The 26,299-nt window shown below is 39.6% G+C and overlaps 1 protein-coding gene across 3 annotated transcripts in view; it reads left to right on the top strand.

Annotated features, from left to right (window-relative positions):
- IBTK (inhibitor of Bruton agammaglobulinemia tyrosine kinase) overlaps nt 1–25,607 on the top strand; it is a 50,217-nt gene extending 24,610 nt beyond the window's left edge. Inside the window, exons 17-28 of one of the 3 annotated variants that reach the window (XM_008946174.1) lie at nt 362–479; nt 3,417–3,477; nt 4,420–4,547; nt 6,336–6,448; nt 7,098–7,246; nt 7,622–7,785; nt 9,573–9,665; nt 10,827–10,985; nt 15,290–15,442; nt 22,601–22,669; nt 22,772–22,904; nt 25,316–25,607. In XM_008946174.1, coding sequence (XP_008944422.1) covers nt 362–479; nt 3,417–3,477; nt 4,420–4,547; nt 6,336–6,448; nt 7,098–7,246; nt 7,622–7,785; nt 9,573–9,665; nt 10,827–10,985; nt 15,290–15,442; nt 22,601–22,669; nt 22,772–22,904; nt 25,316–25,441 — 1,466 coding nt within the window. In that variant the 3' untranslated portion in view covers nt 25,442–25,607. The remainder of the gene's footprint in view (nt 1–361; nt 480–3,416; nt 3,478–4,419; nt 4,548–6,335; nt 6,449–7,097; nt 7,247–7,621; nt 7,786–9,572; nt 9,666–10,826; nt 10,986–15,289; nt 15,443–22,600; nt 22,670–22,771; nt 22,905–25,315) is intronic. The other 2 variants (XM_008946182.1, XM_008946190.1) reach the window with 2 other exon arrangements.
- Nucleotides 25,608–26,299: the final 692 nt, after the last annotated feature.

Here is a 26,299-nt window from a genome sequence, read left to right on the forward strand (position 1 = left end):
TTTTTCCCCCTTTCTCCCTGCTAAAGGAATGTTTGGGGTTCTAAGAACTGTTTATGGTGTACATGAAACTTTCTATTTGTAACTTTATTTTCCCCCTTTGTTTTGGACTGCTGAGTTTCAGTATATGGAAACTGATAGGATTGTAGGCAGGGCCTTTCTGTTTCTGTGCATTCAAGCTGCTACAAAGTTACATGGAGCTTGCTGTAGTTTATGGCTGTTTGAGCACTAGCATTTTTCTGGGAAGGGAGAGGTATATGATACGTTTCAATAACTCAGTCACACTGTGCAATAAATCTTAAAACCTGATGCATGATATTGAAGTACATTATCTAATGTAGTTTGTTGTGTTTCTTCTTTGCAGTTACTTTAAAAAATGCTGCCGAGCTGTTGGAGTTCTCAGCAATGTATAATGCTGAACAGTTAAAACTCTCCTGCCTGCAGTTCATAGGACTCAATATGGCAGCTTTGCTTGAAGCAAGGTAAGGAGGGTTGCAAATATGTTCATGTACTAGCTGTCAAATTCAAACATTCCAAAAAGGCAAAATGGTTGGAAGAACTAATAGGAATAGTTAAATGTTAAAATGCAGCTGAGTCCAGCTAATTTAAAGAGAGGCTTATTTTTACCAAACGGGGAGAAAGAAACTAGTTAAATGTGTACAAACTGTACAAGTTCTATAGTACAAAGCTGTATGTTGCTGTCTTGCATGAAGAGCCTGAATTAAGGGCAAAACCCTCTCGAGTTCAGTGGGCTTTGACATTAGGCTTAGTCTTATTTGTTTTTTTTTTTTCCTGATTTGTTCTTGAGGGTGCATAAAGCTGCTGTGGATTGTGTTTTATTGGGTTTTTTTTTTAGTCATGATGTTGCTCTGCTAATGGAATGTATTTTAAGTAGGCTTATTATAGCTGGTACTTTTTCTAAAAAAGAGGATGGCCCTGTCTCCTTATAGTCTTTTTGCTTTAACTGTCTGCATTGAGGGATGAACAAATTAATTCACTATCTTTGCTCTCCACAGTGATTCATTCAGGGTTCTTAGAAGTTGAAGGTATGTTCTGGCCTGCCTTCTCTTGATGCTTTTGGACAGGCCTTCAGGTAGCTCCCACAGTACCCATCATCTTCTCAGGGCAAGCCTTATGAGCACTGATTGAACTTCTTTTCTAGCAAACACTTAAGGAACTTCCCCCCCCAAACCACACACCTTCCCCCCCCAAAAAAAAATTCCAACCAAACAGAAAAAGTCTATCTCTATTATTTGTCCATTCTGTCCTTTGCTCATCTTTTTGCCATGCTTCCTTTTACCTATAGAAGTTTTTAGAGATCTGAACCAGTTCAGAATGCCAGCACTTCATTGCTGTGTAATACAACTGATCTGCTTGTGTCACACATACAGGAGTTCGTTCATATTAGCAGTTTTCCTCTTCATGTCTGTTTAACCTTTGATTTTGGAGGGAAGAGTAAAAATCTAATAACGTTGTCTCAAGTATTATTCTGAATTCTTTTTTCATCTTAAGCCTGGGAAGGACATGCGACATTCTTACTACAATTGTCAAATGAAAATGTCATTACTGGATAGCAAGAGCTTTAATCTGAGACACCCGAGAGAGACAGAACTTAGTTGTGACAACTTTGTGCAAGAAGAGCTTCTCACATGGGCAAGACAGTTCTGTTAATTGGTTTCTGCCTGTTGTGTCAAGGGATGTTGTGGCTGAGTTTCATAGAAGAACTTGCGTAGACTTGGAGTATTAGATATCAGAAAGACTTGCAAGTATGCAGAAATAGGTAAAGCAATGACCAGCTTGGGGTGACTTAACTGTATAGGTCTGTGTTGTCTGTGGCCTTAAGTAATGGTAGGTTATCTGGAAAGGCTGTGAGTTTAATCATGTCTTATAACAAGGACATTGACCAGTTTGTATTTTGTGTCCATTTTCTTCTTTCTGATTCTGTGACCAACATAAATAGAATCATAGAATCGTTTCAGTTAGACCTTTGAGATCATTAACTCCAATCATTAACCTAACACTACCAAGTGTCCACTACTAAACCATGTCTCTAAGCACCTCATCTATATGTCTTTTAAATATTACCAGGGATGGTGACTCCACTACCTCTCTGGGCAGCCTGTTTGGTGCTTGACACCTCTTTTGGTGAAGATGTCTTTCCTCATATTCAATCGAAACCACCCCAGCACAACTTGAGGCTGTTTCTTCTTGTTCTGTCACTTCTTAATTTGGAGAAGAGACCAACCACCTCCTTCCTTGTAGTTGTAGAGGGTGATAAGGTCTTTTCTCCAGGCTAAGCAGCTTCAGTTTCCTCAGCCTCTCCTCATAAGACTTATTCTCCAGGCCCTTTAACAGTTTTGCTTTCTCCTTTGAACCCCCTTCAGCACCTCAGTGTCCTTCTTTTAGTGAGTGACTCAAAACTAAACACAGTATTTGAGGTGCAGCCTCACCAGTGCCGACTACAGAGGGACAAGCCCTTCCCTAGTCCTGCTGGCCACGCTGTTTCTGCGACAAGCCAGGATGCTGTTGGTGTTCTTGGCCACCTGGGCACACTGCTGGCTCATGTTGAGGCAGCTGTAGATCAACACCCCTAGGTCCTTTTCTGTCAAGCAGCTTTCCAGCCACACTTCCCCAAGGCTGTAGTGTTGCCTGGGGTTGTTGTGGCCCAAGTGCAGGACCTGGCACTTGGCCTTATTGAACCTCATACAGTTTGCCTTGGTCCATTGACCCAGCCTGTGCAGGTCCCTCTGAAAAGCCTTCCTACCCTCAAGCTTGTTTATGTTCCTGCCCAGGTTTGTATTGTCTGCAGACTTACTGAGGGTGCACTCGATCCCCTCATCCAGATCTTTGATAAAGATACTAAGCGCACCTGGCCTCAGCACTGAGCCCTGGGAACACCCCTTGTGACTGGCCACCAGCTGGATTTAACTCTCTTTACCACCACTTTTTTGGGCCTGTCTGTGCTGCCAGTTTTTTACCCAGCAAAGAGTATGTCCATCCAAGCCCTGAGCATCCAGTTTGCTTGTGAGAATTCTGTGGGAAGCTGTCAAAAGCTTTACTAAAGTCTGTGTAGGTAACATCTACAGCCTTTCCCTTATCCACTAATTGGATCATCTTGTCATAGAAGATCAGGTTAGTCAAGCAGGACCTGCCTTTCATAAACCCATGCTGACTGGGCCTGAACCCTTGGTTGTCCTGTATGTGTCTCATGATGGCACTGAAGACCATCTGCTCCATAACCCTCCCTGGCACTGAGGTCAGACTGACAGGCCTGTAATAATGCCTATTGGTGCCTATATAATGGGCCTATACACCTAGGTGTAATAATGCCTATATTCATCTAAAACCATTTGAGTTTTTCATTAATGTGATTTTTTTTTTTTTAAGATAGTAAGATAAATTAATATTTATTTTTTTAGGACTCTGGATGTCTTAAGTGATGAAGTTGTAAAGGATCTTTCTGTTTATTACAGGAAAATGGTAAGCTGTACAACTTCAGCGTGAGATGATTAGGTTTAAAATAGTAATAGAGTCATAGAATCATAGAACAGTTTGGGTTTGAAGGGACCTTAAAGAACATTTAGTTCCAACCCTTCTGCCATGAAATGAAACACCTTCCACTAGACCAAGTTGCTTAAAGCCCCATCCAGTCTTATCATGAACGCTTCCAGGGATGGAGCATTCACAGCTTCTCTGGGCAACTTGTTCCAGTATCTCACCACCTTCACAGTAAAGAATTTCTTCCTAATATCTAACCTAAATCTACTCTCTTTCAGTTTAAAACTGTTACCCCTTGTCCTATTACTAGACTCCCTGATAAAGGGTCTCTCCCCATCTTTCCAGTAGGCTACCCTCTAAGCAGCAGAAGACCTCTATAGGGTCTCCCCAGAGCCTTTTCTCCAGGCTGAACAACTGCACCTCTCTTAGCCTGTCCTCAAAGGAGAGGTACTCCAGCTGCCCGATCACCTTTCTAGCAAAGGCTGTAGAAAAGAGCATCTGTTACTTAGAAGAGAGGAAATAAGATTTCTCCGGGATAAAGTTCAGAGTGATCATTTAGATCTTAAAACCAGGAAGAAAATAATGTGAAAGTTGAACTTCAATGCAGAGGGGGAAGCCAAGGATCTCATAATCCAATATTATTTAACTGTACCGTAGTAAAAGATTGGTGGTTGCAAAACCTTTGGGATTTTTTTGTTAGGAGTGGTAGGCAGCTGAAACATGCATTCTGAGTCTGGCACTTAAAATAGTTCTCCTTCTGTTTTGCTTGAAGATGTAACTTAAGTTTATAACTTGGTTAAATAATTACTTGATCTGTACAAGTGTTTAGAATGACAGTCCGCTTTGGTCCTTTTACAAGAGATAATTATATTTGCTGGTATTCAGCTTAAGAAAACCTTAGTGTAATGGCTTTTACAACTACAGATTCCTGCTATGGTCAGGCGAGTAATTACTCCATATCCAGATGGACCTGACATAAGTTCTTTTGAGCCTGAAGATGGAGAAAACTTTGTCTTTTTAAAGGATGAAATGAATACAGAACAAAATTCTCAGTAAGTATTTTTCATCACCATTTTTAACTAGGTGAGCTGTATATTGCTTTTATCCCATTTTCCATGATGCCCAATTCCCTTTGGATTCAGAATTAAAATACTAAGAAATAGGAAAAGTGGAGATTCCAAAGATTGTTCTTGGTTCTCTGAAGAGCTTCAGCAGAGCACTTTATTTCTAAGTAGCATGTGAGTAAAGGCAGCAAAACAAGTATTCTCAGTAATGTTTGGCTGTTGTATGTGTGATGAGATTATCTGTGTATGTGTGATGAGATTATCTGTGTATGTATGAGACCAATGGTGGAGTTCATTGAGCTTCACTGAATTAAAAGAAATCAAAAGAGAAAAAAAATGTACTTTAATATACTATAGATCTGTCTGGAAAATTGTGATAATCTACATTTCTTAATATTAACAGAATTGTTGTGCCAAATACAAAGTTCTGTAGCATGAGGTTTTGATCTGTCAGTTTAAAGTGTCTGCTCTCTAGCTGTCGAATAACAAAAGAAGTGACCTGCATTTAGGATGTGTTAGAAAATATGATCCAAACAACTGCATACCAGGTAGTCTGGCCTTGGTGGGTTTGTGAACTTTGATATTCTGTCTGTTTACATTTGTTCTGAAGACATAGAGGTGAGAGGAATAGAATCTGGAAAGCCTTGTCAGCCTAACAACATACTGCTTTTCTCTGATGAGCAAATAATGAAATTAAAACTTTTTTGGGGGGCTGTGGTTTTTAATCTGGAGAAATTGACTGTGACACCACAACTATGGAAAGTTAATTTGATAGAATAACTTGGTAGCATGCTTCCAAATAGTGAAATATGATGTCAGTGTGCATATGAGACCTCACCTGCAGTATTATGTGTAGTTCTGACCACTTGCACCAAGAAAAATTACACCAAATGAACTAGCGCAGATAAGGATGAGTAAATCAGGTGAACTGAGAGACTGTTTTGTATTAGACTTCACACCTTTCAGTGTTTCTGAAGGGTAGAAGATAGCCTTTAGGGAATAGGGCAGTCCAAGGATTAAAAAAATAGTCAACCAACCAAAGTTTTGATGCAGGAATTAATAAATATATATATATATAGCTATTCCGTGCACAGTTTCTCAAAGAAGCTTTTTGAAATAGGGCTACTGTAGCTGTGATTCATATAATTCTGAATTTCTAGTAGTTTTGTTAAAATTAAAGATACTTTTTATTTGACTCCATTCTTCCTAGGAAGGAACATGTGCCATTCTGGTAACATGACCATATACTTGCTTTATTGTAAAAGTAGAATTATCTTGGTGGCAATATTTGTGTTGGGGGAAAACGAGACTAACTGGAATTTGTTGAACTTGAACTTGCATCAATTTAGGAGAAATGAAGACAGAAGAAAGTGAAGGTTGGCGTGTAGTTTGCTTTATGCCAGCTGCTGTGTTGTGTAGCAGGTTTAATCTGGCCTAGGTGGCAGTGCTGGCCTGTGCAGCTGCTGCACCTCACACTCTCTCAGAACTCTGTGCAGTGTACTACACCAGAGAATAGATCTAGATTGGGAAGAATTTCTTCTCTTCATCCTGCATTCCTCCCCACCTTCCTTCCCCCCCAATAATTTACTAAATAGTTGTGCCAGTGTGTAAGCAGAGCAGGAACAAGCAGCTAGTGACAGCCGATGGGACCAGGTTATTGCTTGAAGTATAACCACTGGTGCTAATTAAAAAACTTGACACTTGAGGTTCACTTTCTTCAATTTTAATCCATCTTGTGGTTCTTTTTTTTTGTTGTTGTTGTTTTGTTTTTAATAGGGAAGCCCTTTTCAAAAAAGCAAAAAATAAGGCAAAAAAGAAACCACGAAAACGGTCTGACAGCTCTGGAGGATACAATCTATCAGATATTATTCAGAGTCCAGCTTCTACAGGTCAGTGGGAAAGAGGTTCCTTTGAGTTATAAAATGGAACATAAGTTCAATATGAGATGTGATTTCTACAATTCAGTAAGGAGAAAAAAATTTTTCTGATAAAAGGTGATTTCTAGTGAACACTGTCATTGAATTTGAGTGATGAATTCTTAAGATTGTTTTGTTTCAAAGGATGTTTGTCATATTAAGTTTCTGCTTGAAGTTTGGATTCTGTAAAAGCATATATATTTTATCAAAGTTAATGGATGCTTTTCCATGTGGTTTTAATAAGTGGAGCATTTCTGCTAATGTGTTTTGGTTTGGAGTTTGGTTTTTTTTTTGTTTTGTTTTTGTTCTGGAATATAAAAAATAACTTAGTGATTGTTTATTGAAAATATAGCGGAAGCCTTAATTTTCAACAGAAAAGTGTCACTGTTACTTCCTAAAACTGTATATTGTGAGACAGAAAATTGGGAGTAATCTATTCTGAAAAAATATCTAAGATAGCATTAAATCTGTTTGTACTTGTTACAGTCTAGTGTACTGAGCTAGGTAAACTTCTGGTTGGTTCTTATACATCATATAGAGTGAATAAGTTTGGGGGTTTTTAAACATTTTTTAGTCCAGCTCTGATGATTTATTAGTTCAATGCTCTTTTCTTATTTCTTAGGCTCAGTAAAACTGGATAAAACTAACTCTATAGAATCACTTCCAGAACTCTTAACATCTGACTCTGAAGGTAGTTATGCAGGTGTGGGTAGTCCCAGAGACTTGCAGTCCCCCGACATCACAAAAGGATTTCATCCAGAGAGGACTGAGGTTGGATTTCTTTGTTCCTAGCAATTTATTTTTTTGTTTATCTAGTCCATCAAAAGCAGAATCTGTATTTTGGAGTGTTTCTGAGAAGTTGTTGTCCTTATAATGGTGTACGCAACTTTAGTTACTGTTTGTCTGATAAAGCAAATAAAAATGAGTATTCCTTATAAAGTCATCTAAGAGTAATTTATTCAGGTGGTACAGTAATAAGAATTTTTATATGCTGTAATGTTCAGAAAATATCCAAATAGCAAGCTGATCATGGACTCACTACTTTGTCATTTTGAGGTATCCTTGAAAATCTTTTCTTTTATACGTCATTCAAGTTGTTTGTAGCATCACTGAGAACTTTTCTTCAACATTTTTCTCTTGTTTTAGATGAAGGACAAGGCTTGCAGTCAGGGTGTGAAACCTGCTCAACCTAACAAGGAGATGAAGTCGTACAAGGGATCGTCAGCATTGACTAAGTCTGTTCCACAGTCCATTCCCAGTGCCAAAACCAACTCTGCAAGCTCTCCCAGTTGGGTAGCAACCCGTTTCAGGTGGAGTTGTGGTGCCTATCTAATTTAGAATCACTATTCTACACTTGATAGTGAATACTAATAATAATGCTATTCAGACTAAAAAGCTATCTGCTTTTCAAAATTATTATATATTCCTTGATACATGAATTAAAGATTTTGTTTAGTGAAACTGGTACATTTTTAAATTACTCTTTGAGAAAAGCAGTTGCTATTTTTTTTTTTTCTTAATTGCTATCAGGTTGGACATCTAACATCTTTTTTTATAAGGCTTGCTTGGTTAACACTTCATGAAGCACTTGACAGTTTTTTTTGTAGAATCAGACCATGCTTGAAGCCATTAGAATCACCATTGTACTTGGATATTTTTAAAGTGTGTCTTCAGAGGGGAATAGTCTGTGAAAATCGATGCCATAGGTTTGATGGATAAAGTAATGCAAAATTGGTTAATTCTTATCTGTAGCAGTATCTGCAGATGAAAAAGGAGCAATACTGTGATAGACTGAAGTTGTGTGCTGACTCTTCACCGTTGTCAATAACAGTTGAACAGAGAAGTGTTTGTAGATTTAGGGAATCAGATGGCAATAATTTCCCACAGTTTTCCCAGGTGCTTTTGGTTTGTGGCTGATGGGCTTTGTTAATAGAAGTGTTACAGCTATAGAAATAAGTTGCAGCTCTGAGGTATGTAATTTGGTGAGCAGGGTCCATTAGGAATCTGTGTTGTGTCTTGCTATGTATTAGTGCAAGCCTAGTTCATATAGAAAGGTAACACATCCCACTAGCACTTCTCTTATCTTTAGATGAATTGGAAGAAGCTTCACCTTCATCTGCTTAGAATTCTTTTCAAATGTTTTTTTGGAGGATTACATGGAAGGGGAACAAATAAAACCATAGGCCTTTGTTGTAATGCCAGGGTGCCCTTACGGTTTTCCTTTGTACTTCACTCTTTCTAATACAGCCGCTACAATGTCAAGAAGGCAGCTCTGTTGTGTAGAAACATCTAAAGGATTAATACTGTAGTGTATGTGGTTGAACTACTGTGGAAGAACAGTTGATGACAGGCTTTGGTGTGACCTCCCAGTGATTAATTCACTAGTCAGTCTATGGCAGTTGGGTTTATGTGAGGAGAGACAGAAAGGAGTACTGCTTAAATTTTATTTCAAATCCGGCCCTTTAATTTAGTTGTAACACAGCTTAGTTTACAAATGTTTTTAAGTACACAGGCTTTGATTTATAGCTTTATGTAAAGCGTGGAAATGCCTGGATTTAATGCATGTTCATTTCTGTGGAAGTTTAAAATCAGGTCACTTATAAAAAAGAAACTGCTTCCTAACATTTGAGAATGTTACGGGTGCTTGCAAGGAGTTCTGACTTTACAAAGAGTGTTCTGTTTGCCATGTGAAATGATTTTAATCCTGTTTTTCAAAGAAAGATCTAACTCAACCTTCATGAAAGAGCTGTGAGCAATGCTTCTCTAATACTTAACATGAGCAGTTGACTACTAAATATGTCTCTTAGATTTAGATTACCTAATTTTTTTTAAAGTAATCATAGTTCACATCTTTTTGTTTCATAGTATAATGAGTCTTGCAAGTATTTTTATAGTGTGCTCTTAAATATGTATATATTTATAAAAGTTTTGTCAGAAACATTCTATTTGAGGTTTGCCATAATTGAGGAAACAGACATAAATTATACATCCGGTTACCAGTCTTATGTATGATTTAGAGGATTTCAGTGAAGGCTGGAACTGTGGAATGTAAGTAAAAATGAGTGCCTTGTAAGGTAACTTTTTATTTTTCATTTAGCCCTGCCAGCCCTCCTGCTATGGATCTAAGAACCATCATGGAAATTGAAGAAAGTATGCAGAAATGTGGAACTATGCCAAAGGCAAATTCAGGGTTGGTAAAAAACCAAAATCTATAAAAGAAAAGTGTCATAGACCAGGCCATTATGAATTTACTTAGTGGTTCAGGCAGTTCGGAGTTTATAAATAGCAGAAGAGTTGTCCTATTTGTTTTTGAAAGGATTTGTTTACTTCAGTTCATTATGGTGTTTTACTGTGAGTATACAAAATTTAGGCCTTTATTTTACATAGTCTTGTTTGATCAGCTACTGCAAAAACATGTCTTAGCTGTCGAAATGTGAAAGAAAGAGCTAGTAAACTAGTATCTTAGATCAGTGGTCTGCTCTGCTGAGCTTTCCTGTCTCCAAACACAAGGAATTAATTCTTGTCCCTTGCAGTTTGGAAATTACTTGTGGACTAGTTCTGTAATTGATCTTGAAGTTTGTTTCTTGTCTTGCATTCTCTGGCCTCCCCCAGCACAATGTGTTGATACTGACAGTTCTTCCTCAGACAGAAACAAGGGTGGTTCTTGCTCAGAGAAGCAGGCCAAAGACGCAGGGAGATAAATGTACCTTTTCAGGAGAGAGTGGATTAATCCTCATGTGTCTTAACTGGTAATGTACTGAAGAGAACTGGAGATGACTTGCATGACCTTTGAAGTGTGGCATTCTTGTAAGGGAGAGCTGGGACAGTAGTCTGGGAGCCTAGGAAAGGTTTCCTGGCTAGGTAGACTGAGAAGCTGTGAACAAAACCACCAAGACCAAAGAATTCAAATGACTTAGAAAATAAATCAGTACAAGTACAAAACCCAACTATATGCTGTTGTATACATTTCTTATGCATGAATATTTTTGGTTGAAGGGAGCTAAGCTTCTGACAGTCTCTAAAAAGGCACAAAATTAGAAAATAGTCTTTATCTGGTGGTAGTCCATCACTTTTGGAGACTTGATTCCTACTATGCATGTTTTAATTTGTAGACATCTGTGAGAACAACAGTTTTGTGATGCTTTTCTTTCTATTATTCTTGACGTTCATTGATCCTCCTTTTGCCCCACAGTGCTCCAACCCCTCCTCCCCACCTTTACTCCCCTTCTGGCACTTTAGACAAGTATTTTGGGCTAGGAGGGAAGTATTTCTCCATTTAATTTTCAAGACTAAGGATGAGTCATCTCAAGGGACAGCGATCTTACATTTTTTCTGCAATATCACTTCACAGCAGAATGGCATCTCATGGAATGAAACTTTCTCAGAAGCAAAGGAAAATGATTGCCCTGGCAGCCAAAGATAATGGATCAGTAACTAGCAGCGTGGAGCCTACTACACTAATGACCACACCACCCCCACCTACAAAAATGGCAAAATTAGGGAATGCATGGTATGTTATAAAGCAAATAAAAATTCTTTTTCTTTGGAGGGTTGTTAGGTTGAGCTATACCTTAGAAGCAGGTTCTTAAATAAAAGCGACCTAGATTCTGTTTATTAAAAATACTAGCATTTGTATCTACATTTGGTAGTAATCTAGACATTCAAAGGGGGCAGGGAAGTGCAGTGGTTGCAGTTTACCAGTTCTCTGAGATTTTGTTAGGGTGAGTCAGAAGCCTGCATCCCATCTGGTTCTCGCCTCTGTGTGATGTGGTACTTGCAGATGGTATCAAAGTGATGCATGGGAAAAGAAGGCTGAGCACAAGCTCTGAAACTTAGTAAGAGGTTATTGCAAAGCATGATGAATGCTGCTTATTCTCTGTCCAAAAACATAAAGAAAAATGTTAGCCCTTCCTGGAGAAAAGGTCTAGAATGACTTTAGAGTAGAACAAAATTGACCCAAATTACAGATAATGAAGTTATCTAGGTGTCTAGGAGCTGGAGGGATGACAGATGCTGCTAAGAATTCTTATGGTGGAAAGATGCATAGTGGGTTTAAAGTGACTTTTAATGCTGATGACACATAGTTCAGATGTTCAAGTTGATATCACTGTGTTGAATAGAAAAGTGGTTTATCATCTGCTCAATGTTTCTAACAATAAAGGTAGTGAGGTTCTAGGGCCTAGTCATGCGTTGTTCTTCACATTTACAATTGCTATTTAATGGAAGCATAAAAGCATAACTGTAAATGTTGCACGCTATGTAAGTTTATTGTTTAATTACTACAGAATAAATGCCTATGTGTGTGCTCTTAAAGTGAGGTAAATGTTGGGCAGTTCTCCCCCTTCACTTGTTCAAGAAGGTCTAGACTTTTATGGCAGCTAGGTTCTATACTTGTACCCTAGCAGAATTTTGAGTGAGGCTCTCCAGAGCTTACCTGTTTGTGCCTCAGTGAGAACAAAACTTACTGCTTACCCACCAGTCACACTACTTTAAAGGAAGTAGTTTTCATACTATGTAGCTGTTTTAAATGCTATTATAGTAGTTTTCCTTTTTTATTGCATAACTTCTAGACACAACAAAGCCTGAAGCAGGTTTCAGAGGACATTGTATAGCTTATCTAGTAACCTTCAGAAGAGGTTTTTGTTGGTTTCTGAACTCCTATTTTTCAGTGTAGGATAAATGACTCTTTAGAAGTATTTGTATTGGTTGACTGAAGCACATTAGCTGGATGCCTCTATTTAAATTATTTGCTTATTGATATAGGAAATAAGATATTAGGATAAGTTCTGATGAAAGACATTAAAATATGGGGCATGACTTTCTTCATCTGACATTGAATAGTTTGACTATTCACGCTAATCGTCTGCTTTCTTGATAGATAATTCTTTACCTATTGGGTGTTATTTAATTTCAAACTGCCAACTGCCTATGACCTATTCCTTTCATTTAAAAGGCAAGTATGGACTGATCTTTGAATATGCTTAGATAACTGTCTCCAGAAAGTATATTGTGCTCTCAAGGTTCTGATAAAACAGTGTTTGAAAGTTGCTGGGCTCTACTGCATTACACAAACCATCCCAAGTGGAAAGACCACAGTATACTTCAGAGGATGGAATCCAATCTAACACAGATGTGGTCACCACACATGATTCCATACGTTCCTCTGCAGTGTTCCTCTGGTTGCTGATCTGGAAAATGCCAGTAGCTTGGGAGTTCAATCAAAGAACCAGTGGGAGGTATATGAATATTTAAAATTATGCCTATCTTCTGGAAGAGAGCATTTGTTAATAAATACTAAGCTGCTTTAGGCAAGCCATCGATTATCTAATTGCCCCTGCCGGTTGTTCAAAGTATTTTTGTGTGTAAGGTAAAATGGTAAGTGTTCCTCATCTGCTCCAAGATTGTATTTGCAAAGTTATATTCTGTAAATTCACAGTGAACTATTAGAGCGCATTTGGCAATAGATGGAGCTTTCCATGCATGCAGCACACTCAAAGCCACAGACCTTGTGTTTCAGCGAAATAAGATATTCATCTTGGATGTGTATCCAAGTGTGCAGCAAGCCCACTTGCCAGAAGGGTGTGGGACCTTCCGGCTCTTTTTTGGTTCACTAAAAGACAGAGTCTAGCATGTACAATGTTCTACCTTTTCCTCCAAAAGAAATCTTCAGCTTTGTATTTCTGGGGAAACTGAACTTGTGTTTCCTCCTTTGAAGAAAAATGGAAATTAGAAGGGGTAGGGGGGAATCACCCTATAATACTTAGTATGAGAGTATGTCATGCAAGAAGCCTGGTGTTAGCTTCATTAGTTCTCCAAACCTACTTTGATCAAAGGGTGGGAGTGTTTGCCTTTTTTTTTTTTTTTAAGCTCAGGAGAGCCTGTGGCTTTTCAAGAGGGGATACATAAAGAAATTTGAAGTCTCACTTGAGAACTAACAGTGGAGTATTTTAATGTCTAAGTTGGCAGTTTGTCAGTATTCCAGTTTATACTGAAACATGATGGCTGTTTTGGAACTTCATGCTTTGATATTTTACAGTTACAGCTTAAAGAAACTTAGTCATATTCTACTTTTTTAAAAAAAGATGTATACATCTAGTGCTATCTAGTTACCTATCTAGTGCATCTAGTATTTTAGTGCTACCAATTAGATAGAAATTACAATATCTCAACCAGTATTAGCTGAATTTTAGGGTTGTTACTGTTGGGAAAATTTTTGCCAGTTTAAGCTGAACCATTTTAAGCCACTGGTAACTGTTTTGGATGGGTTCAGAAGCTGAGAATGACTCAAGGTTGGGCATTTTTGGGGGGGGTTGTTTTGGGTGCTTTGGAAGGGGTGGGGGGGTGCTGACACTGTGTTGCAAGTGGATCTGATTGCAGTACAGAATCTTCATGAAAAGGGGTAGGCTACTTAAGTTGTTAGTAGCAGAAGCAGCTTCTTTGACGGCAGATCCCAAAGGAACCATTTGCCTACTTGGGGAACTTCTGGTCAAACATTTCCATGGACTCTTGTGTTGCCAGCTGGTGGTAGGAATCGGGGATGTGCAAAATGACTCTGAGCCTCTATAGCTGGAGGTTCATGTTCTGCTTTTGACGTCTTCTGGGCTACTCCTGCAATGTTAAAAAAAAGACAAACTATGACAATGACAACAGCAACAAAGCCCCAGACTTAAGCTTGGGTACTCTAGCATGGGGTTCAGACATTATACATGACTTTCATATGTTTTTGTTATAAGATTTTAGGTACAATGTTGCAGTGTTTTAATACCCTCATATTTATTTTAAATTGCATACCACATAGATGCAGTTTGAAAGTCATTGGCTTCAAATGCTTCACTGCTTGTGGGAGCTGCACAAACAATTAGCTATTTTACTTCAGTAGTGTTTATAATCGATCTCTTATTTCCTTTGATAGATATCAAGCAGAGCTGTTCTTCCAGTGTGTATGTGACAATGAGTGGGATTATTAATGCTTATTAAGTTATATGCAAGTAAATGTACGACGAATTAATTTCAAAGCCTTGATTGGTAAGGGAGAGACTAATAGTAATTGCCTTGAATACTGTAAATAAAGAGACTTTTTGAACAGAAAGTGTTCAGAGTAGCTATGATGCTAAATTGCTATATTTTCATACTGGTTTATTTTTGAAAGATAATATGCAGGCTCTAGTTCAGTAACAGTGCACATTATACTTTGACAAATAAAAGAAAATTAAGCATATCAGTTTTATGGGTTTTACTGTCGATGGAGTGATTGGTAGAGCCTCCAGCAGGTATGAGTAACTTATTCAATACCTTGGGGAAAGAAGATCAGCTATACTTGACTTTCACGGTGGTCAACTAGCAATGTTAGAATGAAAGTACTTGGGCACTGTGCGATTTGTGAGAATGCTTTTTAAGAAATAGTACTGTTAGAGAAGGTACAGCTTGTCTAAGACAAGGTGTCTGAAAATAAAATTGCTTTTTAAGAGGATAAGTTGTGGAGGGTATTAGATGGAGGGGTAGGGTGCTCTTTTTTATTTGCTTTTTTTTTTTTCCCCTTCCTTCTTATAACATTTCCTGGCTTATTCTGATCTCACAGGTATTTATTTTCTGAAGTTTACCTATTTGACTCAAAAGTCACTTACTTTAGCAGGTGGGGTCTAGCAGGCATAATGCTGAGACACAAAAGCTAACTAATATTGCATTTTTATATTTGGTAACTGAAAGGGCTCTATTTGTTGTCTGAATCATAGGTCAATATGGAGTCTTGTAAAGTGCAAGTATAGAATTAGTAGTTGTTTTTGTTGTTGTGTTTGTTTTTTTTTTTTTTTAAAGGTCATCTTCATTACATTCTACTTTGCCAAAGTCATTCCGTGACCTTGTAATCGAAGAAGAAAAATGTATGAGTGTGAATAATGCACGTGGTCCTGGTATCAAAAGAGCTGGATATAAAGGAACTGAGGATTCATCAGTCCAAAACACCATAAGGTAAGAAAGCAGTCTTCTCCTAATTGATCACTCATTAAAAAAGAACCACAACAACGTTTTTAAGCTCTGCTGGCATAAGAAAGGATGAAATTGTAATTTTAAAAAAATACAATCCCATAAGCATTCTTATATCAATTCTGTTAATAGGATTTTATGGTCAGAATACACTTATGAATAGGAATCTTGAAGACTAAACGAATTTAATGCCACTGCTACTATTTGGTTTGAGTTTTGACGTGTTTGTGTCGGTGTATAAGGACACGTGTGTGTGTGTGTGTGTGTGTGTGTGTGTGTGTGTGTTTATATATATATGGACATGAACACTTAGGCTCCAAACAGAATATGTGTATGTGTACATTCATATGTGTATGTATGTATGTATAAAAAATGATAAACCTGTGTTTTCTAATTTCTGTAGAAATGAGGTATTCTTTTGCATTCAGATACGGCGTGCATGGGACAGAGTTTGTTTAGGAGTGTTTCTGTGTAACTTCTGAAAGGATAAAATCAGTTTATTCAAACACAGTTCTGGCATTTTCTGGCCTGGGTTTTCTTAAAAGCTGACTGCTTTAGGTGCAGTTTTTCATGGATTAAGAGGACTTCCTGAAATACTGATGCACTGGTTGCATCTTAGTATTCCACTCTCTGGAAGTGGCACAGACCAGCTGCCCCACCATGGTAGGGGAGTGAAGGGTGACAGCAGAACCAGCTGGGTGGTGGCCTCCCTGGCCAAGAGCACAGCCCTGCTGTGATGCTGTGAGGTGAGCAGAGCAGTCTCCAAGAAACAAATCAGGGTGAGCCACAGTCAGTGAGCACAGACTGGTGCTGACCTTGGACAGAACTGCCACAGTGTAGCTCAACAAGGGCCTAAGACTGAGGGACTGAGCTTAAATGCAGCTCCTAAGTAAAAAGGGGGAGACCCCATGTGCATTCATACAGTTCTTCCATACAACTCAGCTCTGTTTGTAGCACCCTGACTCAAGTTTACGCAGCTGTGCTGAGGGAGAAGAGTTTGCAGTGCTTCTTGGTGCACAGGGACCCTGACACCCATTACCTCCCAGTTTTCCTTATGAACTCCTGTGCAGCCCCCTTCAAGAACTGCCCTCTCTGTTCTGGAAAAGAAAGGAAAAGAAAGTTCTGCTGGGCCTCCCTCTTGGTTACTCAGCTTGCATAGAAACTGGTGTTTCCCTAGGACAGAAGTAATGTGTGTCCCATTGGTAGATAAAGAACAAAATGAGAGTAGGAACATAGGAACATTGTGTGTGGGAGGGAGTTAGAGGAGAGAGGCAGTTGAAGGATGTGTATGACAGCTGGGCATTCTTTAGGAACAGAGGGATAAAGCTGAACTTACTATTGTGAGTGGAGATGCAAGAATAGAAAGTACAAATCTGCAGCAAAACAGGTATCATTAATTTTGTTGCTAGCAAAATAATAAAGCATTTTGTCATATGGGAGATGGCAAGGGCTGGTGATAAGAGAATTTGCACTGGATGCTCTTGTTAGCTTTGTCACACCTGTTCTGTGATCTTCAGAAAGCAATTTCTTTTCCTTTTGCATTGTTCTGTCTGATCTTTGCAGTCTGCCCAGTCTGCATGCTCTTAAAGTGATTATCTGAGTTGAATCCAGGCCTAATATGTTAGCTGTCTGAAACCACTACCTTAAGCTAGTGAGAGCCTAGATAACTGGATTGACTGTGATCAGTTAGCGAAGAGAGCACTTCCAGAGCTATTTCAGATTGTTTTGAATTGTGTCTGAAGATGCTTATTTCTCTTTAATAGGTTTAAAGAGCCTAGATGGACTAGTTCATCCATCTGAAAGTTAGGAGTTGAGTTTGTAGTTTGAGGTAATTTATTCTTTGGCTGTACAGTTCCTGTCACAGTAGGCCCTGATTTTTGCCTGCAGCATTCAAGGGCTATTTCTGTGAAGATTAGTTGTCCACACACTTACCTATTCCTTTTTAAGGAAAGGAAGTGGTATGTGCGTAGAGCATAAGTAGTCCTCATTGGCTGATGTCGGACTCCCTGATGGGACACTGAGTTCAGGTATTTGCATGGCTACTGTTCCTGCTTTGTCTTTTGTCTTTGGATAAATTGTGCAGTAATTAAACTGTCAATTTTTGTCTATCTCTGGATGAGGCCTTTTTGTTAGTTACATAAATGCTCTTCCACACGCTGTCACGTTCCAATTTATGCAACCCAGATATTTTCTGTAGATGAAGTGTGTCACGAACGTGGAGATGTGAATGGGATGCAGTCCAGAGGCAGCTCGGCCCAAAAGCTGGGGCTGCATTGTTTCCAGGGCCAGCCCGGCCTGGGGAGTTACACAGTGCAGCTGTGCGTGTGTAGCTCACAGTCCAAGCTAAAATCATAGGCCTGACATGACTTAACTTTGTTGTGGCAGCCTGGGTTGTCTTCACTGTGTTACTCCAGGGAGCAGCGAAGAGTCTTAGTGGAAACAAGTCTTTGTGTCTTTGCGTGGGAATGGCCTAGTTCTGGCGTGGCTAATCATGAGCTAGTAAGTAGTACATGACTCAAATGGTACAGCAAAACCCAGGAGGTTCTGCAGGAGAGCAGGCTTTGTGTTCCTTTTCTGAGAGCAGTCATTAGATTAGGGAGGCACCAGACCCAAACTGGCTTCAAACGAACAAATCCTCAAGAAACAATGGGGAGCTGAGTGCTGGGACATCTTGGTGGCTGTGCAGGAGTCATGGTGAGTTCAGCCAGCTGAGTTAATCAGGTTGGTTCAATACTGATGATACTTGGCTGGTTTGTTTCCATGCAGAACCACTTATGTCTCCGCATCAGTCTTTAATTTTCAAGACTTCCAGGTTTCCAAGTTCTGTATTTTTGAGGATTTTTTTCCCATTTTTCTGTATGTGCTAGCTTCATGTTTCCCATCTGTTCTGTCCCTCCTAGTTATTTTGATGCCAGCTGAGGAGTTATTCTAGCATGTTGAAATATCTGCAGTTGATTTAATATCTGGACTGTCTTGCTAGCAAGAAACACAGATGTATGTATGTACAAACAGCTTCAAAATAGTTGAACTGCTTCCTACATTTTAAAGCCCCATTTAAATTGAGAGAGGCGACACAGGTATTTAACCTTGTATTTTAAATTCATCACTAGAGTGTGCTGTGACACTGGAACTATTCCAAGTTTTTGGAAGTTTGTTATGGTAGTTTATTTTGGTGGTTGTTCGGGTTTTTTGGTTGATTTGTTTAGAAACCTTACTCTGGAAGGGACTTTTTGTCTGTACTGAAACAGGTTTGTTGGAGTGTAACAATCTACTTGAATTCCTTTATAGTAGCACTGTGAATTTTTTTTGGTTGTGAGTGGGAAGAAGAGCGTAGCTGTCAGATGGGCTGGATAGATGTCAGCTACTGTCAAATGTGCAGGAATGTGAGCGTTAATGAAGCAGGTGGAGAGAGACAAGGTTGAGAGATGACGCCAGCAAAAGGACATTTAGTAAGTTGTACAAAGATGTTCTTAATTAAACAAACCAACAAGCAAAAGCTGCCTTCATCTGCTCCTTCCTTCCTTTTCTCTAGTTCTTTCCTGCTTTTTATTATGTTATTATCTTAGTGCAGTAAAAGCTGGAAGCTGATTTATGTAGACATCATCTGAAAAGCAGTCCCCTAGTCTTGAAATCACAGAATAATTTTGTTTCTCTAGTTCAGTCTTGTGCTCAAAAGAAGTCAAACTCCATCACAGTGCTCAGGGCCTGGTCCAGTTCAGTTGTGACTACTTCCTAGTGTGAAGATACTTCAGCCTTCCTGGGCATCATGTTGCAGCCTATGATCATCCCCATAATGGGATTTTTTTCTTTCTTTGTATCTAACTGGGTTTTCGTGTTTCACAGCTTGTGTGTGTTGCCTCATATTCTGTCACTGTGCACCTATAAGAAGATTTGTGCTGCATCTTTACCCTGTGGTTACAAAGTTGAATACAGCAATGAGATCTGCCATTTGCCACCTTCCTGTAGGATTAACAAAACACAGTTCTTCCTGTCACATGCCTCTAGTCTTGGTGGCCCTCCACTGGACTTGCTCCAGCTTGACAGCATCCTTCTTGTACTGAAGAGCCCAGAACTGGGTATGATGCTCTGCATGTAGCAAATACAAATACACAAAGTATAGAGGAGAAGAATCATTTTCTTTGACTGCCTGACTGCACTCTTGCTAGTCCACCCGAGCGTGCAGTTGGTCTCTTTGCTGTGTGGGCACGTGCTGATTCATCTTTGACTTAGTGCCAGCCAGGACTCTGCAGGTCTTCCTCTGCAGAGCTACTTTCTAGCCAGTCAGCCCCTAGCCTGCACTTTGGTGTGGGGCTATCCTCTTCCAAATACAGGACTTTGCACTTGCCTTTGAAATTCATGAGTTCTCAGTTGCCCAGTTTCTCCAGGCTCTGGAGGGCCTTCTGAATGGCAGCCTGGGACCCAGAATGTGGACGGCTGCACTCTGTCCACCTTCTCCCCATCCACCTGTGGCCTTGCTGAGAGCGTGTTCCGTTCTACCAAAGATGCTAAACAGGATTGGTGCCAGCATCAATCTGCCTCTGGCCAGAGGACCACCACTAGAACTTGGTTTCCAGTTGGACTTTGTACAGTTAATCCACAAGCCCTGAAGCCCTTCAGTCTAGCCCATTTTCTGCCCATCTTGTAGTTGATTTACTCAGTGCATATTTTTCAGACTGAGTATAAGGGTACGGTTACAGAACATGTCAAAGCCCTTGCTGAAGCTTTTGTTCTGCACATCCCTTAGCTCCAGCTGACCATTGGCTCTTACAACTCTGTCCCTATATAAAGAAATAAAATTTCTATTTTCCTCTGGTGTATACTGTTGCTGCTTTCACTGTTTGTGTTCTTTTTTAATTTGAAATCATGTAGAGTTGCCTGTTCATTCCTGCCAACCATCTGCCATGCTTGCTTGACTTAAGGCACATTTAAATGATCTGGTTTTGTGTTTGAAGGAGGCTGTCCTTATATATCAGAAATCAGTTCAGATCCAGATGAAGCCAAGTTAGAGAAAATTTTTAGTCTTCTCATGGATGTTGATCAGCGTAAGATTCAATATCAGTTATTCTTCTTTGCATCTATGACAGTTTAGAATATTCTTTGGACCTAAGAGACCAAAACTGAAAGCTTGTCCAGATAATCTCTGTCCAGCGTGCTATATGTTGGGAAAAGCATTTGTTTCAAATGGAAACAACTGGGTTTTTTTCTTCCCATCCACATACTTCTGATTCGTTACCATGATCAGTATGCCCCAAATTCTCCTTTTTCGCTTCAAGCTGAAAAACTCCCACCTTGCACCTACAGACTTCACAGTATTTTATTTTGTTCATCTGAATTTACTTTCCTATTGCTTTGTTATGCAGTCATACTGCTCCCTTTTATCCTTGGCTAAGCTAATAGCATCTCTTAATATTGTTTACTTCTTTGAGCTTTGCTGCTTAATGGTTCCACTAAGTTAACTTAGGTATATTTCTTTTACTTAGCTTATTCTCTAAAATAATGATTAACCTAGCTGTAAAGTGAGTAAGGAATTAGTTAGGAGATGTCTGAGATACTTGTTTACAAAAAATAAGTGGTTATGTGGCTCAGGCTGGTACAGCAGATCTGACCACTCTTGCTATGGAGGAGTTGTTTCACGTGTCAATTCTTGCAGAGCTCTGGAATAGGGATTATTTGGAAACGTCCCATTTGGAGAGTACCACACCTTTTGGTTTCCTCTCCATACAGAGTACCACTGGCTGCCCTGTCAGTGTCTGGTTGGTTCACCATTAGTGAAAAAAGAGAGGAAGGATCATCTTGATTAAAATGAACTGTGCTTTCCCAGTGGAGTCACAGAAGCAGTATTGCCTGGCAAGAAGCGTTTGTTGGGTTTGATTCATTGGAGCCTCTTTTGAAGTCCAGTGTTATGCTCTGGCAGCTGTTGCTGCAGTTATATGTACTTTTTTTTTTTTTTTTTTTCCCCTGAGCAGTTAAATTTGTGTCCATTCTGTTTGAGGAGTTAGATGTTTGGTGGACAAAATTATATTTTGTGACTAAAAGCTGGGCATGGTTCATTTAAATGTCGTTTTTGATGTTGGATGTTACATTTCAGATTTTTTGAGATCTTGCCCTCATTGCTTAGTGGTAGGAGTCGTGGTTCTTGTTGTCCTTGGACCTGTATTCTGGGGAAGAAATTCCATGCAGAGAATGCAGCAGTTGCTGGAGTTCTCTTCGTTTTCTGTAGATTTTCCCTCTTTTCCATGGGTTTGTGGGTACTTAGAGAGGATTACCAAAACCTTAAAGAAAACTGAGACTGATTTATTGAAATACCAACACCCTCACAGTTTTTTACAATGCCATAGAATAATTAAAAAAGGTCTGCTACCATTTCATAGTATGCTGTAACAGTTTTTTAATTTTGGAAATCACAAAAGTTGCCAAAGATGACATTACAGGAATAGGTCCCTCTCTTCCTACTGATAAAACATTTTTCTGGCAAAACTACTTATTTCTTAAGGCATACATTATTCAGAATGTGACTTCTTTTTGTTAAGAGGTTATTATTTTGCAGCTGCATAAAATATCTTCCTGTTGGGAACTCTACTGATATTTCAGGATTTTTTTTTTTTCAATTGTTAGTTCTAGTTTTATGCTGTTCTTATGAATGTGGGAGGTAGTTGCATGATATGTACTGAAAGTCTGAAATTTCTGAGCTTACACTTGAAGAAATAATTAACTAGTGCTATTGTAGCCCTGGTTCTTTTACTTGACAATCTTATTTTTGAATACAGGACAGTTGTTTGGTTTAGTTTTTTCTACCTTGAAGCCTTATTCTTTTCATATTGATTGCAAACATTTATAGACAATGTTATTAGTGCATAACTCCATTGACTGTTTCACATGTAAAAAAGCTCCTTTGTTCAAATGCTCAAATGTTAAGAAATGCCAGAATTACCGCCCAAGCTGAGAATCTGTCAAGTTCTGGTAGTCAGAAACGAGCATCAGTGCCTTCTCTAGTCATAGTATCGTACTTAAAGACAAGTTCAGCCTTACAGGCTAATGCCTTTCTTCTGGAAAAACCTGACGCACTTGTAATTGTTTACTGTAAATTTGTGAGTAGGAGAATGCTCTGTCAGTGACTTCCTTGCCTTTCCTACATTTTCCCAGGTGCACTACTAGAAGTTGCCCAGGTCTGGAAGACCATGTTCTGGATTCTCCACAGCTGGAGAGTCATAAGTAAGTTTGATAGTGGCTTAGATTCTGGAGACTGTTTTCTCTCTGTTGTGCTGACCTTGTTCTTGATGTTGCCTCACAATACCATTTGTTTATTTTTTGCAGTCCTTGGTTAGGAGCATCACCAGCTAGCTCTCCTGTGATAGCACCTGTCATGTTTTCAGCTATTGTAGAGGAAGAGCTCCAGCAAGAAGCTGCTCTTATTAGGAGCAGAGAAAAACCTTTGGCTTTGATCCAGGTAAAGTTTTGAGTTACTGCAGCTGTGAAATAACACAAGGAGCTTCCAATGGCTGTTTCACAGATCAATTTTTAGGATTAATTATGTATTGGTATGCTTAGTATCATTTACATGATGTTATTAAATATGATTTAATAAAGGCTTCACGTTGGTGTTTAATAAGGTGGGCCTATATTAAAGTCAGATTAACTACTGAGGCCACAATTAATGCATTCACAGCATCAGAGAATGGTTGAGGTTGGAAGGAGCCTCTGAAAATGGGCTTATCTAAACCCCTGTTCAGAGCAGGATCAGTTAGAGCAGGTTGCTCAAAGCTGTGTCCAGGCAGTTTTTGAATATCTGTGTGGGTGGAGACTCCATGGCCTTTCTGAGAATCCTGTCTAGTGTCTAAGCACTCTCACAGTAGAAAAAATTTTTTTGTATTTAAATGTAATGTTCTGTATTTCAGTCTGTGCCTGTTACTGCTTCTGTCACTGGCCACCACTGGGAAGAGCATGGCTCAGTCGTCTTTATTCTCTCCCATCAGACAGTTATACACTTTGATAAAACTCCCTAAGCCTCCTTTTCTCCACACTAAACAACTGCAGAATGCTCTGTGTCTCCTCAAATGTCAGAGGCTCCAAGATCTTAATCATTTGTGTTTTTTTTTTTTTTTTTTTTTCCACTGGACTGTCTCCTGTATGTCCCTGCCTGTCTTGTCCTGAGGAGTCCAGAAGTGGATCCAGCACCAAATGTGTCTCATCAATGCTGAGTAGATGGCAAGGGTCACCCATCTCAGTCTGCTGGCAATGCTGTCCCGTGTAGAGCACAGGAAGCTGCCACCCTTCTTTGCCATATGAGCACATTGCTGGCTGTCAGCCTGCCCACGAGGACCCCAGGTCCTTTTACACTAATCTGCTTTCCAGCCTGTTGGTCCCCAGAGTGTACTGGTGCTTGGGGTTACTCTTCGTGGGAGCTGGACTTCATATTTTGCTTTGTTGAACTTCATGAGGTTCCTCATAGCCCATTTCTCCAGCGTGTCTGGGTCCTTCTGAGTGGCAGCACACAGCCAGCTGGCATATCAGTCACTCCTTCCAGTTTTGTGTTGTTTGAAGATGTTAAACATATACTGGCCCTAGTCTGGGCCTCAGTATTGGTGCTAGTGACTGGCCTCTAGCTGGACTTTATGGCACTGACCAAACCCTTTGAGATTGCCAGTTTTCAGTCTATCTCAGTGTCCATCTTTATTGTTCATACTTAAGCTCTAGTCTGTACTTAAACTCTACCACTTTCCTAGGTGTCCATGAGAGTGACTGGTAAGTGTTCACTCAGATCCTCCTTGCCCTTCTTGAAGGTAGGAATGACATTTATTTCCTGACAGTCCTCAGGAACCAACCCTTACCACCACAACCTTTCAAAGATTTTTTTTTATTTTTTTTTTTTTTTGGGTGGTCTTGCAGTCATACTGGACAGCTCTGATGTCAGGGTCTGAGGATTGCTGAAGGCTGATCTTCTGAGTAAAGACCAAACTGAAGAAGGCTGTTAGTTCCCTAGCTTTTTCCAGGTCCTTTATTATTCAACAGTGGGCTCATTTTGTCTTTTTTGCTGATGTAGAAGCCTTTTTTGTTGCCCTTCGTGTCCCTTTCCATATTTGACTCCAGATGGGCCTTGACTTTGCTGATTATGTTCCCATGTGCTCAGACAGTGTTTCTATTTTCCTTCCAAGTCACATTTTTCTACTTTCATCTCTTGTATACTTCTTTTATGTTTGATTTTTTTTCAGGAGCTCTTTTTTCACCCATGTAGGCCTCCTGCCACTCTTGCTTGGCTTTCTGCTCATTGACATGGACCATTCTTGAACTTGAAGGAGGTGATTCTTAAAATCAGTCAGGTGTTCTGGACACCTCTTCTTTCTAGGACCATATCCTATTATTTTTTTTTTTCAAGCATATCCCTGAACAGATCATAGTCGTCTCTTCTGAAGCGCAAGGTTGTTACCCTGTTATTTGTCTTATTCCCATCTTTCAGAATCCTGAGCTCCACCATCTTGTGGTTATTGCAGCCAAGGCTGCTCTTCACCTTCTTATCCCTGCCCAGTCCTGTCTTTGTAAGTCAGGGATCCAGCAGAGTGTCTGCCTTCCTTAGCTCCTGAATCATCTGTTTTGGGAAGTTTTCACCAATGCAAATGTCCTGGAGTGCCTGTGCCCTGCTGTGTTCACTTTCCAGCAAGTGGCTCAGGTTTCTCATGAGGAGGAGGGCCTGCAAATGTGAGGGTTCTTCAGGCTATCTGAAGAAGGCCTTGTCTACTACTTCTTCCTGATTAGATCATCTGGTAGCAAAGAGACATTCAGGACGAGCAGAGCCAGTTCATAACCGTGCTACTGGTGCAGATGTAGCTCTCACATTGACATACATGTTTTTTTTCTTTTCAGATCGAGGAGTGTGCTATTCAAGATTTATTAATCCACTATGAAGCTTTTGACAACCCTGATGAATTTGTGACTGTTGAAAGGGCTCCACAGGGACCTATAGCAGCACCTATGTGGAACAAGCACTAATTTTTACTCTTCACAGTCCATGTTGTATGTGCACTTCTGAAGTTCTAATTCCCGTTACAAGTAAAAGGGGACTGGAAGAACAGGAATCGTGTAATTTTTAACATCAGCATTAAAACCCTGCACATAATCACTAGGTATTTGTTAGAGAGAATGGATATAATGCGTTCACTGTGTCCTTTACCCACAGTATATATTGTATCTGCATTTTGAGAGAATTTCTTTTAAAAGGCATACTATTAGTAATGTTACATGAAACAGTAGATTGGAAATGCATTTGCTAATCGTAAAATGTGAGGGGTTTTTCTTAAATTCACAGGTGGCTGAAAGACAAGTGCTTGTTTTGTGATTTCCTGTGGAACTGAATGTGCAGAATTACACATCTTTAAAGTTTTGGGGAGCTATGTTATTCTGAGCTTTCTGACAAATTGGGGATTTTTGAAAAAGTTTGTTTGAACTTCATGTAAAAGTACAGTTTGATAATGCAGTTTTCCTGAAGTGTGCAAGTACTGGTTCTTTGATTGTTGTGGCCAGTACTTTCTCCTCTCATGCTCCACCATGAACCTCTACGCTGTACCTAAGTGCCCTGCCATTGCCTGCTCTCAGTTGTGCATGATTTTTTAATTGTGAGGCTGGCCTTTGAGCCGTTGGCTCTGTTGTGAAGTAAAGCACACAGTTGACTAGAATGTGGTGGCGTTTAATTAGCTCATCCGTAGTCTTACTCTGATGAATATGGTACGGTTTTAGAACCACTGTGTTTAAGGTACAATTCACTTGAAGTGCTGGGGAAATAAAAGATCTGTGTATTCGTTGTTAAAACTATAGGGACAAATGCTTGGCTGTGGAATTTGCAAACACCTA

This window comes from Merops nubicus, unplaced genomic scaffold (assembly GCF_000691845.1).
Source record: "Merops nubicus isolate BGI_N331 unplaced genomic scaffold, ASM69184v1 scaffold15930, whole genome shotgun sequence".
Taxonomy (NCBI): domain Eukaryota; kingdom Metazoa; phylum Chordata; class Aves; order Coraciiformes; family Meropidae; genus Merops; species Merops nubicus.